The 15910-nt window shown below is 40.3% G+C and overlaps 1 protein-coding gene and 1 long non-coding RNA gene across 4 annotated transcripts in view; one reads left to right on the top strand and one right to left on the bottom strand.

The window, feature by feature from the left end:
• The window catches only part of EIF4B (eukaryotic translation initiation factor 4B), a 25636-nt gene extending 12503 nt beyond the window's left edge, over positions 1–13133 (bottom strand). The window contains exons 1-5 of one of the 3 annotated variants that reach the window (XM_075199152.1): positions 13045–13098; positions 7477–7509; positions 5612–5794; positions 4221–4429; positions 3665–3781 (exon numbers count right to left, since the gene is read on the bottom strand). In XM_075199152.1, the coding sequence (XP_075055253.1) occupies positions 3665–3781; positions 4221–4429; positions 5612–5794; positions 7477–7509; positions 13045–13057 (555 nt within the window). In that variant the 5' untranslated portion in view covers positions 13058–13098. Of the gene's footprint in view, positions 1–3664; positions 3782–4220; positions 4430–5611; positions 5795–7476; positions 7510–13044 lie in introns of all 3 variants that reach the window. The other 2 variants (XM_075199154.1, XM_075199153.1) reach the window with 2 other exon arrangements.
• LOC142141068 (uncharacterized) lies at positions 12387–15910 on the top strand. The gene is made up of 2 exons (XR_012688609.1): positions 12387–13374; positions 15642–15910. It is a non-coding gene; the product is annotated as an uncharacterized LOC142141068 (long non-coding RNA).

The following is a 15910-nucleotide window of genomic DNA, read 5'->3' as shown; positions in this document are numbered from 1 at the left end:
AAATAAGGATCTCAATACTTTGAGCCAAGATGGACATTGTAGACCAAGGTCTTGCACTAGTGATCAGTGATCTCCCAAGGCTGTTAAATAGTCCAGGTTTTACTTAACACTAGATTTGCTCAATTGGACATATCAGAATTAGAATGCTCAATTCAGAAGGCCACTGTTGTGTGAAACAAGCCAACACATGCAATGACGTGTACCTCCCCGAGTCAGCACACCCCCCCCCCCCCCCCCCCCACACACACAAACAGGCACAGACCCCTCGTGCATTCACAAAAGAAAAACAAGGAATAATCTGCAACAGTCAGCAGTACTGGGTATAAAGAGCACTTGGGGACAGTCAATTGCAGACTGTTAGTACAAAGAGGATTTGTTGGTGACTGGGGGACTTTTGTAAAGCCTACAGAGTATCAAGCATTGTTTAGAAGGATGTGACAGTCAAGTATCTGACACAGGAATGATTAAGTGATCACCTTCATTACAAGATGTGTAAAGTGTGTGTAAGGAAACATTCCCAGAGGTGTATAAAATCAAGCATCTAGCCATGCAATACCCATTTGCAATACAAAATGGGTAGTTCTGAAGAGCTCAGTGACTTCAAGCGTGGTACTGTGATAGGATGCCACCTTTCAATAAGACAGGTAAAGAAATTTTATCCCTGCTGGATATTCCAGTCAACTGTAAGTGATATCATTAGAAAGTGGAAGCATTTAAGAACAGCAGCAACTCAGCCACAAAGCAGAAGATCACGTAAAATCACAGAACAAGGTCAACGACTGGTCAGGCGCATGGTGCTTAAATGTCTCCAATTCTCTGCTGATTCTATAGCTGTAGCTTTCCAAACTTTCACTGGCATTAATGTAAACACAAAAACTGTGTGGCCAGAGCTAAACGAATGAGTTTCCATGGCCGAGCATCTGCATGCAAGCCTCATATCACCAAGACCAATGCAAAGTGTTGGATGGAGTGGTGTAAAGCACATCAACAATGGACTATGGAGCAGTGGAAACGCATTCTGTGGGGTGAAGAATCACGCTTCTCTGTTTGCTGCCAGAGAAGCGAGTCTGCGTTTGGCAGCTGCCAGGAGAACGTTACATGCCTGACTGCATTATGTCAACTGTGACGTTTTGTGGAGGAGGGATAATGGTATGGGGCTGTTTTTCAGGGTTTGGGCTAGACCCCTTATCTCCAGTGAAGGGCACTCTTAATGCTTCAGCATACCAAGTCATTTTGGACAATGCTATACTTCTGACATTGTGGCAACAGTTTGGGGAAGATCCTTTTCTATTCCAACATGACTGTGCCCCAGTGCACAATGCAAGGATTACAAAGACATGGTTTGACGAGTTCCATGTGGAAGAACTTGATTGGCCTGCACAGAGCCCTGACCTCAGCCCCATCGAACACCTTTGGGATGACCTGGAGATTGCGAGCCAGGACTTCTCGTCCAACATCAGTGCCTGAACTCATAAATGCTCTACAGAATGAATGGGCACAGATTCCCACAGAAACACTCCAACATCTTTTGGAAAGCCTTCCAAGAAGAGTTGAATCGGTTATCGCTGCAAAAAGGAAGACAAACTCCATATTAAAGTATATGTATTAGAATACAATGCCAAATGGAGTGCTTAAACTTCACAATATAAGTTCACCAATTCACTATCCACTGCTGCAGATGCCAAGTTAGGAGGGAAGTGACTGCCGTGAGACACAATAGTGACAGCTCAGCAGAATAGGCAAGTCACATCCCACTAGCTTGAATGACTGCATTCTCAGCTTCTTGATCGGCATATCAGATAATAATTGGACACTAAAGATGTGGAAGAGCTTCAGCTGTGTAATGGGGAGGTGACACTTAAAGAACTGTATTGGACTGTCATGTCAATACAATCTATACTTTCGTGATTCATATCTGAAAATTTTCATTTGGAGGTTTAGTGATCCTGTAATCCTTACAAAAATATAATGTGCAGATACTTATACTGCATTTATTCCAACAATGTGGTAGAAGTTGAAATACGTGCAAAGTTTTATTACCAAAAATTGTTAGCTACTATTTTACCCAATATGAAATACGGGGAAAACACAGACAGGTAACCGGTGGAATAGATTTAAAACACTGGCTGCATTGTATTCGTAACTTGAAATTGAAGGGCAGCACGGTGGCGTAGTGGTTAGCACTTCTGCATTACAGCACTGGGGTCATGCGTTCAGTTCCTGACCATGGCCTTATCTGTGAGGAGTTTGTATGTTCTCCCCGTGTTTGCGTGGGTTTCCTCCCACACTCCAAAAATATACTGGTAGGTTAATTGGCTGCTAACAAAATTGACCCTAGTCTCTCTCTCTGTGTGAGTGTATGTTAGGGAATTTAGACTGAAAGCCCAAATGGGGCAGGGACTGATGTGAATGAGTTCTCTGTACAGCGCTGCGGAATTAGTGACGCTATATAAATAAATGGTAATAATAATAATTTCAATTTTGTAAAGTGAGGAGGAAGCCATTGACTATTCACAACTCATACACTATATCCATTCATATCTCACAATATTGACATTTACATTGTGTTCTGTTGCCTAGTTATTCTTATGTTTTTATTCTATCTTGGCTAAGTTACGTTCTTACTAGATTGGATACTTTGTTTATGCAATAAAACTGCAGTGAAGACACTCCCTTCCCAGTAACTAAAGACGTGGGATGGACAGTCAGCAGTGGGCAACAAAATCCCCCATCGCATTCAACCTGGATTAAAAACATATCAAGCAAGTTTAGTTACAACCTGACCCTGCCCTGATCACAAACTACATTTACATCAAGTTGAAGGCTCCATCTGTAACCTGACATTTACTGTGGCAAGCAATGCCTGATCTGCTACATAAGAAACCCCCATAACATTGGATTGCCTGAACAAGTAATAAAAGGCATATCCATTATACGTGACATGCAACCTGGTTGGAAAGGCAGAGACACTTCCCATCTGCAATATGTATACGACATGACTAAGAAATGTGCTACCCACTTTACCAATGTGCCACATTGGAGGGAATGCAATGCCCCACAATGTGCAGGAATGTGATGTTCCAGTATCACCCAGAAATGAACGCAGCCGAACATCGCGGTGACATCTAGCAGCTCATCGCAGGGAATTGACCCATTGACTTACACCTTGAAAATATTGTATTTTATTCTAGCTCACAACAGTTCTACATTCCGTGTTCCTGCTAAATAGGAGCTGCCATGATGCTGCCGCTCAAAGTAGAACTGTGCCTTTATATATGACAAATATATACACACTTACACATACTGTCTGCAATGTTTGTCTATTTTTAAATACATGTACATTGTAACAGATACTAATCCGTTATAAAATTACAACTAAAAAAAAGGAGTCTATTCATTGACTTAATGGACTTCTACAGTGACTTAATCAAGTTCTACAGAAATATGGCAGCATCCAGTGAGCAATCTGTCTAGTTAGAGAAGTACAACTGTTTTGGAGGCATCAGTACTTGTACATGAAATTAATCTCAGACAGCTGCTGGGGTTAGCCCAGACAGAGCACAAACTCAGCTGCGGCAGTCTTCAGGTGCAGATCTTCCTCCTTAAAATTTGTAAGTGTGGAAATTCTAAGGCACAATATACTATGCATTGCTTATTAACTTACTTCTTCATTAAGACTCAAAGCCCGTAGAAGCGAGTCCAAGTCATCAAATTCCGCATAACCAAAGCCTTTTAATCTCTCTGGATTGCTGGGCTCACGGGGTAAGCGAACAGCACTGATCTAGGTATGAGGAACAAAGTACAGCATGATAAGAGGAGGATTCATTCTCGTCACCAAGAGTGTTATTTACTTTTTACCTAAAAACGTATTAACAATACCTGAAGGGGTTCAGCATTATACAATATTGTAGTCCCCTCAGAGCTGAAAAGAGCTACTGTTTGGACATTTGATCCGATTTGCAAAAACACTGTCATTACTTTGCATACTGCTGAAATGTACATTCTATAAAGAGTGTAACACCAAACCACTGAAAGCTGAAGTCAGTATCACCTTTAAACAGAGTGTGTCTATTTTTAAGGTGTACCCTTTATACTGCAGCTTACAGTCAATTTCCAGTTGCAAATTGGCAAAAAACATTGAAATAAAATAATAGGGCACGGCCACCCCTCGAATAGAAAGCAACACCCATCACATAGGAACCATGACAGTCAGTACTCACATTCAATCCCCTGAAGAACTTCTGTATGGACTCTTCAGTCACATCATAGGGAAGGTTCCCAAGGAAGGCAGTGAAGGGAGGACTTTTAGGCAGACGGCTTCGGTCCACATTAGGTTCTCGTGCAGCTCGAGGAGCAGTTGGCAGGATGGAACGATCAATTGGGGGGTTTCTGTACATATCATCATCATTGCTATGCCATGTTGTCGAGACTGGAAAAAACCAATGTATTTAGATTACTGAATTTAGTGACAAAATTCTTTCAACATAAAAAAAAAAACTATGAAGCAGTTTAGGCTTTTTTGGATGGCTCAATATTACAAATGATACGACTCGTTAGTTGGTACTGTCCTGTTATCTATTTGCTTTACATACCCACAAAAAGAAAATTGACAATATACTCTAGCTCATTAATGTTTTTGTATCTGCACAAGCTCCTCACATAAAACAGTGAGCCCAAAGCAGTATTAAATACTAGACGTTTTATATGCTGTACAATGGTTTCTGCGTGATAATGATGCAGGAGACACATTGTATCTGGTCTTTTCAACAACTTACAAACAGGTCTTTATGTTTGGTCTGAATTTTATTACACGTGACCAGAACAAATGCTTAACAGAAACTTGGCAATAACAGGGCTACAACTGCAAACACTGGAGTGCAATACAGCCAACCACTAGTATTAGAAGTGGGCCTGTCACACACACAGTGTGGTCTGATACAGTACGCAGCCTTTCAATTTGCTGGGAACCAGACATCCCTGAGTCACTGCCTGATTAATATTCATGAAGTACTAGTTCCATGTGAATGGATAGGCTGTATCCTCATGAATATTAGTCCAGTCCACAAAATGGCTGCCTCTATCTGTAGTTAACATGTCTGCTTTAAAAAAAGAGCTAAACTCAAAATTAAACAGTTTTTTCAAAGTTTTAGGTGGAGTCACTCCAAAATTAAAGATTTTACAAATATAGGATTAGAGAGATAGTAATTACTCCCATTTGATATTTTTTGGGATTAGTGCAAGGACAAGATACTACAATACATTTAGTCTGGAACCCTTACATTACCAGCAAGCCTGGACAGCTGGAAACAATTCAGTGTCACTTTGCATTTGTTATAGCTAACTAAAAGCTTGGATGCAGCAGCTTCAACTGTAATTTCATTCACTGTAGAACATATACTAAATAGAAAGGGGAAAACCCCAACAAACAGGTGTACTAATATGGTAATTCATTTTATACAAAGTCAGTGTTGCATAGAATGTTTGTTAAGCTTAATAGTTAGCCCTGATCCAGGGAAAGTAGCTGTACATAGTTGTCCAAGACCCTCCCTCCACCCCCACAGTAGAGCTCTAATACACATAACATACAAAGGAATGCAAGGCAAACACTTACCATCTCCCTCCAAATCATCAGTCTCATCTGCCCAATTGACAGGTTTTGGGGCATAGGTGCTGCCACCGCCACCTCCACCTCCACCTCCACCCCCACCACCACCGACACCAACGTTAGGGCTCCCATCATCTGCTAAAAAGTCAGTGAGGGTCAGGGTCTTCCCCTTCTTCTTGTTTTTCTTAGCTGTGAGATTGAAGGAGCAGGATTATACATAAACATCAGCACAGTGAAAGGCATTTCTATGTAGGAATACATCTGAACGTTATTAGTAAAGCTGCATTAACATCATGTATAGCAATGAATGGAAAAATTTTAATATTTCAGGGTACACTAGTATCTATAACGTTCCAAGATTCATTGCAGTGTTATACAGCTAATGTTAATACATATAAGTGCAAAATAAAACAAAGGGCGCTGGCGAGAGCTTACAATTTAACGGGAGAAAGGGAACAAAATGTATAGGCTGTGTAGACACGTGTGCTTGTAGGAAGTACGGCTGATGGAGAGGAAGGTAGACAAGTGTTGTGTTTGTAGGAAGCACTGTTACAAAGGAAAGGAAGAGCTGTGTGGACAAGTGTGTTTGTAGGAAGCACTGTTACAGAGGAAGGGAAGAGCTGTGTGGACAAGTGTTTGTAGGAAGCACTGTTACAGAGGAAGGGAAGAGCTGTGTGAACAAGTGTTGTGTTTGTAGAAAGCACTGTTACAGAGGAAGGGAAAGGAAGAGCTGTGTGGACAAGTGTTGTGTTTGTAGGAAGCACTGTTACAGAGGAAAGGAAGAGCTGTGCGGACAAGTGTTGTGTTTGTAGGAAGCACTGTTACAGAGGAAAGGAAGAGCTGTGTGGACAAGTGTTGTGTCTGTAGGAAACAGTGTTGATACAGAGCAGAAGGTGGTAAGAGTCTGGCTACATGGAACAATATGCTGCATTTAGTTGGCAATATAACCATCTTAGTAGCCAGTACTACTATTGGGGAAACCGTAACAAGCTAGAGTTATTCAATACAAAACTAAAATGTATGTTAAAAAGGAACTGAAGGAGTCTTTGGAAGAACTGGTTAAGTGTTACATGGTGCAAAAGCTTCCATGAAAATGCAACATATCAATAAATGTGTGCTATGCACCAAGGTTTGCTCCACTAGCCTGTAATTTAAGATATGTTAAGGAAGAGCCACATATTACCAATAGCATATGAGGCAATACAAAACTACACAGAAGAAAGTAACGCTGTTAGGCGCTACCCAAAAAATTTTTAGTCTTGAAATTTCAGAACACTTGTACAACATTGAAGACTTGGGAGAACTGAAAAACACCAAACAATTTCTCAAGAGAAGAACTAAAACAATGTTAATATTCAAGATCAGGAAGGTAAAATACTTTGCTCAGTTTTATACTTTCTATTGCAACATTGCTAGAAAAAGCAGCATGAAGGGACATTTCCTCACCACTACATCACAATATTACACTGCTTGTAGCCAAAGGACAGAGGGGATGCTGCTACAGATCAAATCCATCAACAAAAACACTCACCCTGAAGCGTCAATACAGTTCACTTGACTTGCCCGTGTGTGAAATCTACCAATCAGAATGGATTAGTCCATTACTAAGGTTACTGCAAGCCAACCATTATGGCCTATAAAGCCTGGGCCTTCCGTGCGGTTCCCTTTGACGCAGTGATACAAAATAAGCCCTAAACAGCCTTTTAAAAATATGTCAACTGTCACCAAAACAAACAGATTTTCTGGACGAATTTAGTGAAGTATGAAGTTGTTTCAGGCACATTTAGCTCGGTAATAAACAGGCTTTGATAATTAGACATGTGTAGACAATACTCATATACAAGTTCATAACAGTCATTGGAATGCTCTACCTAGATGCGCAGGGCTGTCCACGCAGAAGCCATCTGTGGGTGAAAGGAATTGCACACAGAAATATAAAATACAGATCAGTTAACAAATGATAACTCCATTTTGAGTGGCATTCTATAGGTTAAAAATTTGCCCATACGTACCAGAGGTCCATCTACCCACCTGATCCAGTGGGCTCCCCAATGTCTGCTGCATTACAGAAATTCTCTGCTTGCAGTGTGTTTATCAACAATACAGAGCCTTTAGGAAAAAAGCATCATGGCAGAAATGACGAGGACACCGCTACAATGCAGCAGACATCGGGGGACTCACTCAATCTGGCAGACCACCAGACCCCAAGCAAGTAATGTTCATTGTAAAGGGCTTTTTTATTTAATCAAACCTCTACCCCATGAATAGGAAGTTCACAGAGCAGAATCATCGAAAACCTCATTGCCAGTGATTTCTAAAGTCTGTTCCAGCAGGATAGAGGATCTCCTGTCCTAGACCATAGCAGCAAATGGGGGGGACCGCAAGAGAATAGATAAGTATGATCTTGTATTTTAACATATATTACTTATAAAAAATAAAAATGTTTTTTGTGGAATTATCCAATAACAGACCAAGTACTTGAAATATACTTGGTCCTTACTACTACTCTGCCCAAAGCAGCCAGGGGCAAACAATCCTGGTTACCTACATGTGCTCTACCACCTCAGCCTTTTAATGAATAAAAAATACCAACAGAAAACGTGGACACGTAGGGACAACAGAGGAAACATCAAAGCTAGTTATATTTAAGCTAATTTCTATTGACTGTGCAAATTTAAATGAGAATTCAGCCTTTTTAAAATGCATCTCCACCCAACATTAAAGGAGTGGTCTAACCATATCTAACATGTACTGCTAAATTCTTCTCCACTCAAGTAGCAGATCAGAATATTAGAGAAGATGCTTAACTATGAAACATGAAAGTTAGGCAGACAACTATTGGTATTTAGCTGCAATCTCAAATCTTTAATCCACCCTATATTTACCTAATTGGCTACATCACCAAACCATCCACTGGGGTTGGCAGACTCATGTCTTCACCTATATAGTGTTGTGAAATATTGCATACTTAAATTAAGGCAAAGAAACTTGTCTGCCAAAGTGGGCAGTGGAGAGAAAGGTTTTACAACTATAACTGCACTCAACATGCCCTAAATGACAGCTTTCCGGTGAGCAGAAGAACCCATCCAAAGCATGAAACTGGAAGCTAAAGTCAGTTTTCAAGTAGCAGTGTAAATATTTTGTTGTGGGACAAACTCAATTATACAAGTTGTTTCACAGGGAGTGGAGGGGTGGTTGTGATAGCCATTTAAATGCTAGCTGTCTTGGAGAGTCAATGTCCATTGAAAATGAGTGGAAGCAACATAAACCAGGCAGTGGTCATTTAAATGAGCAGATGGACAGGCACTTGTGACACTGACAAGGAGTTTGGTTCTACTAAGAAAGAAAAATAGATTTTTGGGCATACGGAAGAAGTTTTAACCTCAGGGGCAGAGAGACTAGCCTGAAGCCGTAGACACAAAACGAGCCATATTATGAGCTATGCAACAGTTTATCTTTAGCTTACATCATTGTCCTGTGTTCGAGAGATAATTCTCTGCCCATAGATAATCACAGCAACCAGAAAAACACTTCTGTGAAAACTTTTGAAATCATTATTTTAAGAAATAATTCCACCCAAAACTGAGAAATATGTTTTGGCGGAGTTCAAAGCTCTCTGTTCAAATAAAGACATGGCTGAAAAGCACAGTAGCTAAAAGCCAGAAAAACAATGTTAGGTTTACAGGTTATTTATTTTTTTATATGCATTCCGCATTCAAGAATGCATTCCTATGCGAGACATATTTACCTATCCCTTGCCAAACAAGCCTTAAAGGCTAGACTACACAGCGACTTTGTAGTGGCTAGTTTATGCTACTAAGGTATGTTTAAAGCTGAACCACAGGTAGCGTGAAAAATCACTACCCAGGTCTACATTCGCCCAGCCCAATGGGCTGTTCCAGGCATCCATATTTACAGGGGCTTTGCGATTCTGCTCACAATAAAAAACTGAGCTGTATGAAACTGAGGGGGTGGTGGGGGGGGGGGGGGGGAGGGTAAAGCAGGAGAACCAATCAGAAGCTGCAACCACAGACTGTGGATTCTGATTGGACCGCCTGCTCACACCTTTACTCTACGACTATTTTGAGGTGGCAAACTAAAATAATCTGCCACTTATGTGATAATACAGCTTTAATGCATCACATGAACAGGTGAATAATCTTCTCCATAGAGTTTAATGGGATAAGCGACCAATCATTAAATCAGATCTTAAGGTGATTCTTACAGAAGATGCTAATTGACAGAGAAATTACAGGAATGATCTTTTTCACTCTGGGTGATTATTCTCAGGAGGTTAAACGCAGTATGTCTAAATTGTAAGCTCTCACAAGCAGGACCTTCTTTTCTTTCATGTCCCACCTCTATTTTCTACCTCATTTGTACCTCTCCTAGGTCACATTCTATGTTATGCCTGACATATGCTTATAGTGTAAGCTTTTATACTTGCTGTTTTATGCTTTATAATGCTGTCTATCCGGCACCTTACAAATAAACAATGATAATAACATTGCATTGTTTTCCTTAATCTTGAGATTAACCTCGCAAGATGTAATTGCAGAGACTAAAAAGTTACTGTACACTTTAATGAGTAGTAACAATCAGACTGCGACAGACTATAGTAAAGTCCACACAAACATCAGGCAAAGCAAATATTGCACTGTTCAATAAGTGTGCTTCTGGTAAACGGTCAAAATATAAATCTGTATAAAAAAAACCCAACTTTTATTTCATCATTTTTGCTTACAATAGCTCCAAGGTATTTTAACACTAAGTACTAGCCTTAAATTTTTGGTGGCAATGGCCTAATTACATTGCCATTAACCATGTAATCTTAGCTAAGATGGTACCAACAATATGCAGCTATGGAGCAAGAATATTAGAGCCCAAATTGCCCCATTACTAATTAGTTTTTGAGATGCAGTGTCTTACAAAATGCTATTAAGTGTAAAGTCTACTTGAACTAGCTAAATTCCAAGAAAATAATACAATTTCTTTGGAGATCTATGAAAGCTGGCTACATGGAGAACTAATAGATGTGTACATGGTCAAACATACATTTTACTAAGAAATCTGTATCTATAATTGGTTGCTTCCAACATTCAACAGCTGTAATATTAACATATAGCTTGTACTGTATTTTCAATACACCAAAGACAAAAAAGGCATTCTGCATCACCTTGTTAGTCCTGGTTCTACATTACAATATCTTATGATGAAGTTCAGAAATAATTTCTGGGTTATGTGCAAGAGTCTCTGTATGTAAAATACACACTCATTACACGAAGGTCAGTTACCCACTGGAATTAAATATCACGCTTTTCCTGCTGTTAACCAAATCTTAATATGTATAGTTTGGAACTAAGAAGGGAAAGGGGGGACATGATAGAAACTTTCAAATCTAGCAAGGGTTTTAACAAGGTACAGAAGGGAAACATTCTTCAAAGGAAGAGAAATATTAGAACATGAGGACATGCACTGAAACTGGAGGGAAGTAGGTTCAGAGGAAAAATGACTTCACAGAAAGGGTTGTGCAGAAGTGGAATAGCCTCTCATCAGAGCTGGTAGATTCTAATACAGTAGAGCAATTTAAACCTGCTTGAAATAGACATAAGGATATCCTTACAAAGATTAAAGAAACAAATAGGGCTTGAGGTTGCAATAGGTTAATAAAGAAAAATGGGCAGACAAGATGGACCAAGCGGTTCTTATCTGCCGTTTATAGGTAACTACATTTAGCACAAATTAATAAACAAGGAAAATGTGAAAGTATACAGATAATGACAATTCTTTGAAGGAAACAGATGATCTAAACATCTGTATAGCCATGCCCTATATTATGTATGGAAGATTTACTAATTCTATGCAATTCCCATATTATGTATGGCAGATTTACTAATTATATGTAATTCCTTTCATTGTTTTATAAATTGCTACTTCAGAATCTGTAAGAAGGGGGTTATGATGACCCAATGTAAATTGCATTGTAACCCACCTATGATGAGGAAGCCATGATATAAACAAAGACCTCAGACCCACTCATGGTTTTTTTTTTTTTAACAATCATAAAAATGCACAAAGTCATATGCATTTTAGAGGTCATATTAGGCAAATACATCTAAATGCAGCAAACACCAGAGAAAGAATAAGTAGCATTATTAAAGATATTACAAAAGAGCACAAGAATAAAAAATAAATGAGAAAATGCCAGTTGGTATGGTTACACTACAAAATTGTGGTTTTTAGTTTAAAACCAGTTTAGATATTTTACAATTGTTAAAAATGCATTTAAAAACCATCAGTGTTTGAGGCCTAAGTGTGCTAACAAAAACACACTTGCAGGAACATGTGTAAATGGTTCAAAGCACAACACTTGTTCCAGCAGTAGAAAAAAAAAACCTATAACCTGAACTCAATGCATGAATCAGCAACAACATTGCTATTATTAGACGCTCAGCAACATGGGCAATTATATATGCCCATACCCAACAGCTTTCAACTGGACTGATTTAGCAAGTGCACAAAGTAAATTATATACAATGTGCAGTGTTATACAAGTCTCAAAGGCAGTGCAGCAGCACCACCTAACTAATGGGCATGTTTAGGTCTATGGATATATGTAAAAATAGCAGGCCATATGCAAATAGATTAATACTTGATTAAATTACTCATATTTAGCTTTTATCCATAGCAACGTGGTATGGTTACACAATGCAATCTAATAATGCAGCATTTTAGTGGTTTTTATGTGTCCCCCTCTAGAGAGAGATGCTGACGTGTCCTCTCCTCACGTCCAGTCACTTATGATCCCAGGGGCGGGGGATCAATACTCAGGCCTGACTGTATCGGTGCCGACCTTTACCGCCATTACACGCCAAGGTCTGCTCTCCACAACAAGATGAAGCAGGATTACCCCCCACCCTCCTGGGCCACGTGTTCCCTCCCTGCACGGAATGGTAGATAGCTACCCGGAGACACCCCGCAGCCTCCCTCCCGTCGGAGAGCTCCGCACTTAGGGCCACATTGCGGGACACGTAGCCCTTACACGGACATTACGGAGCAGCGCGCACAGATGCGCCCTAAAGGCTGAGACATTGCGCCACGCTGCGCACCGGGCAGCTGGGTGGCCGCATCTGGTGCACGGCGTAGACACCAGCAGCTGGAGCGTGGTAACAGCTGGCCGGTCACCGGCACAGAGCTGCGATGTAACCGCCTGCCCTCCGGAGCGATCTCCGCACACAGACAGGGTGCGGCCTGGGCCATCCCGAGGATTATACAGCGTGTCTGTGCCGCGTACAGCGGCTTCCACCGCTCGATGCCGAGCAGCGAGCACATGGGGCGCGGCAGCACGGACTGCAGATCGCGCCTGGTGAATATAAAGGCTGCCGGACAGCTACATACTCGATACCGGGAGCGACCCCCTGTTCCTCTAACACACTCACCTGAAGCTGCCATGTTGGGCCGACTGTGAAAGAACGCGAAGACCCGGATGAGACGATCACGTGTGTGCAGCGCCAGGTCTTTCCAGCAAAAGGAAAGCGAGCCTGCGCGTGACGCAATCACGCATCGGACGTGGGGATCTCACGGCGCCATCTTTGTTGGGGGAATTCGTAGATCTGTAGGGTAACTGTATTTCGTAGCTTGGGCACACGTACCGATTTTTTCAACTTATTTTTTATAGATGCTTTGCCTGTGAAGATACGGTCTCGATGGAACAACTTGAAACTCTACAGTACTCATCATGTCATGTTTACTGAATTTGATTCTAATGTGTATGTATTTTTTTGCATGTTAAATACTCTGTTCAATAAATATTAACAGGTAAAGCATAGAGAATAAGATAGTTGGAATAATTATATATACCATGCAGAAAAAAAGAGACACCTTTATGCAGCTGCTCTCTACTGAAAGCCAAAAGAAGAAAAGTCCTTGGACAAATCTTTCAATCCCTGGGTCTCTGGAAACTAGGACAGACAGGAACTATGATTTTGTATTGTGTGTGTATATAGGAATTACAGTAGTTTATATAAATCTGATATTTTTATCCCATTTAAACAAGTTTTCATCCTTTGAACCCTAAATCCACTTCTCCTGTGATTGTACACATTAATATTAAGCGTTGAAGCCAGTAGACCCGACTATAAGTTGGCTCTTTCATTATAATCAGTGGTTACAGTGGGCTAGTATACAAGGATGTGCCATACCGCCACTTCTATTTGGAATTATCAATTATCTATTCATCAAGGCACACATTCCGATCGCAACCTGTATTTAGTAGCATACGCATGTATTTCGGCTTAGCAATGGTCCAAATTTTTCAAGGCGCGGATCTGTAGATCCGCTGTTTAAATCGGGGGCAGGTCTACTGTGCTCTACTACGCAAGATGCCGCAGGATGCGCCCAATACCTATGTGGATTATAAATTCGCCAAATAATGCACAGGAAAAAAAGAAAATTATTGAATTCATGTCTCCTGTTAGGGTGGAATTGTATGATTATTGATTTAATATCTATCATGTGCTAAGCTTTAGAAGCTAATATGTTATGCTATAACTTTAAGAGAAATTAGCAGATATTATGTTCAGTTTAAAAAGACAAATTATTGAAGGTTAACCACACAGCAGAATGTTCCCATCAACGAAAACATTCTAAGAACATGTAGTAACGTTCTTGATAAGATAAAACCCAAGGACTCAAAGATGGGGGCAGCACAAGAATATTGGTAGAAAGCCTGGAAAGAGATAACACATAAAGAAGAAATAATTGTTTGATCTTTGATGCAAAACTGAAATATATATATATTGTTAATTGATTTTCTCTCATTATTTTACTGTCTTATAATTGATTGTTCAGCATCTATACCCCTAGACTTACATGTATAAAAATAGACGCTGAAGCGGTCTCAAATTGTAACAGAATAAAAGCTGCTCAGCATTATATCATACAGGTGTTGAGTATTTTCTGTTCACCAGTCGACTGAAAACAAAGAACGATCTGACTGAGATTGAAGGTGATTGATAGAAGTATCGGTGAACCCCGATACCCCAACACTCCTGTTAATAATGCAACATTAATGATAAAATAGTTAAAAAAATATTATTCTTGAACTATATTTATTAGGATATTGTTAATGTCTACTGAGCATAAAATACATTTATACAGTTGCTCCTGATTGCAAACACATGTTATAGCATGTATACGAAACTGTCATCATTACTGATCAGGATCCAGACTAGTTCTGTTTCTATATAGTAGAAAACAAGTAACGTTGAGATGACCAGAGCTGGATTCGTGTGCTTGTGTTTGGCATGCTCCTACTGTAAATTGACCGTTAAAATGCTCCTTTCCCGCACACCCCCGAAATTGTAGGCTGTAGTAAGTTACCTTTGCGTTCGAACATGGAACGGACAGGACTACTTTCATGGAAGTATTTCCTGGTTGTGGGCATGTGCAGGGTGATTCTGCATACAAAACACTCAAAATCGTCAGGTACATGCCTTGATGAATCAGAACCATTGTCGTCATTGTAAAATTATCAAATTCATTCACTTACATATTCCATACTGCCACTTCTAAATGTCCACTTTGACCACTGATTATAATTGCTTTCTCTGGGAGACTACTGAGCTAGAGGGTCATCCCTAGATTCTAGGAAGAGCAGGCAAATTTCTTGCATGGTCAGTGAGGATGTTTTATGATGCTGCTTGATGCCACATCCAACTCATTGGGCAGCATGCTTGATGATGCAATTAGCGTTTTCATGCACATTGCACCCCCCTTGTGATAATGCATATTAACAAAGTTATGCCCTGGGCCGGCACCACGTCTTGCAAGCATGTTTGGTCCCCGCCAACTAAGTTTAGAAATCATACTTTTATTATTAACTAAAAAATAGCTAAAATGTCTTTTCACAAAACAGAATTACCAGTTCCTCCCTTCATCACACTATGTCCCTTCTTTTCTTACTTTCCTAAGACCTTATTTTCTTCTGAATTCTTTTCTTCTGTCTTTTTCTCTCCTGTCTTCTCTTTTGGTGCAGCTCCACATGATGATGACTACATGCCCAGTCAGTGAGAAAGAAGTAGCAGGGCGCCAGATGCAGGAGGGGGAGCGTGGCAATGTCGCGCAGCTGCATGTGTCGATCGTGCCTTGATCCAGTACTGGTCATGCCCATCTGTTTTCATACCTCTCCCCCTAGAGGACGGGTATAAAACTAGGCAATTAGATATGGCTTACAGGGACACTTTGCTGTTGAGATGGTGCTTCAGAGCATGTCACAAGCAATAGAATCATAGTGGAGCTTTAAAA

This window comes from Mixophyes fleayi, chromosome 2 (assembly GCF_038048845.1).
Source record: "Mixophyes fleayi isolate aMixFle1 chromosome 2, aMixFle1.hap1, whole genome shotgun sequence".
In the NCBI taxonomy this organism is placed as follows: domain Eukaryota; kingdom Metazoa; phylum Chordata; class Amphibia; order Anura; family Limnodynastidae; genus Mixophyes; species Mixophyes fleayi.
This window is presented reverse-complemented; position numbering and strand designations above follow the sequence as displayed.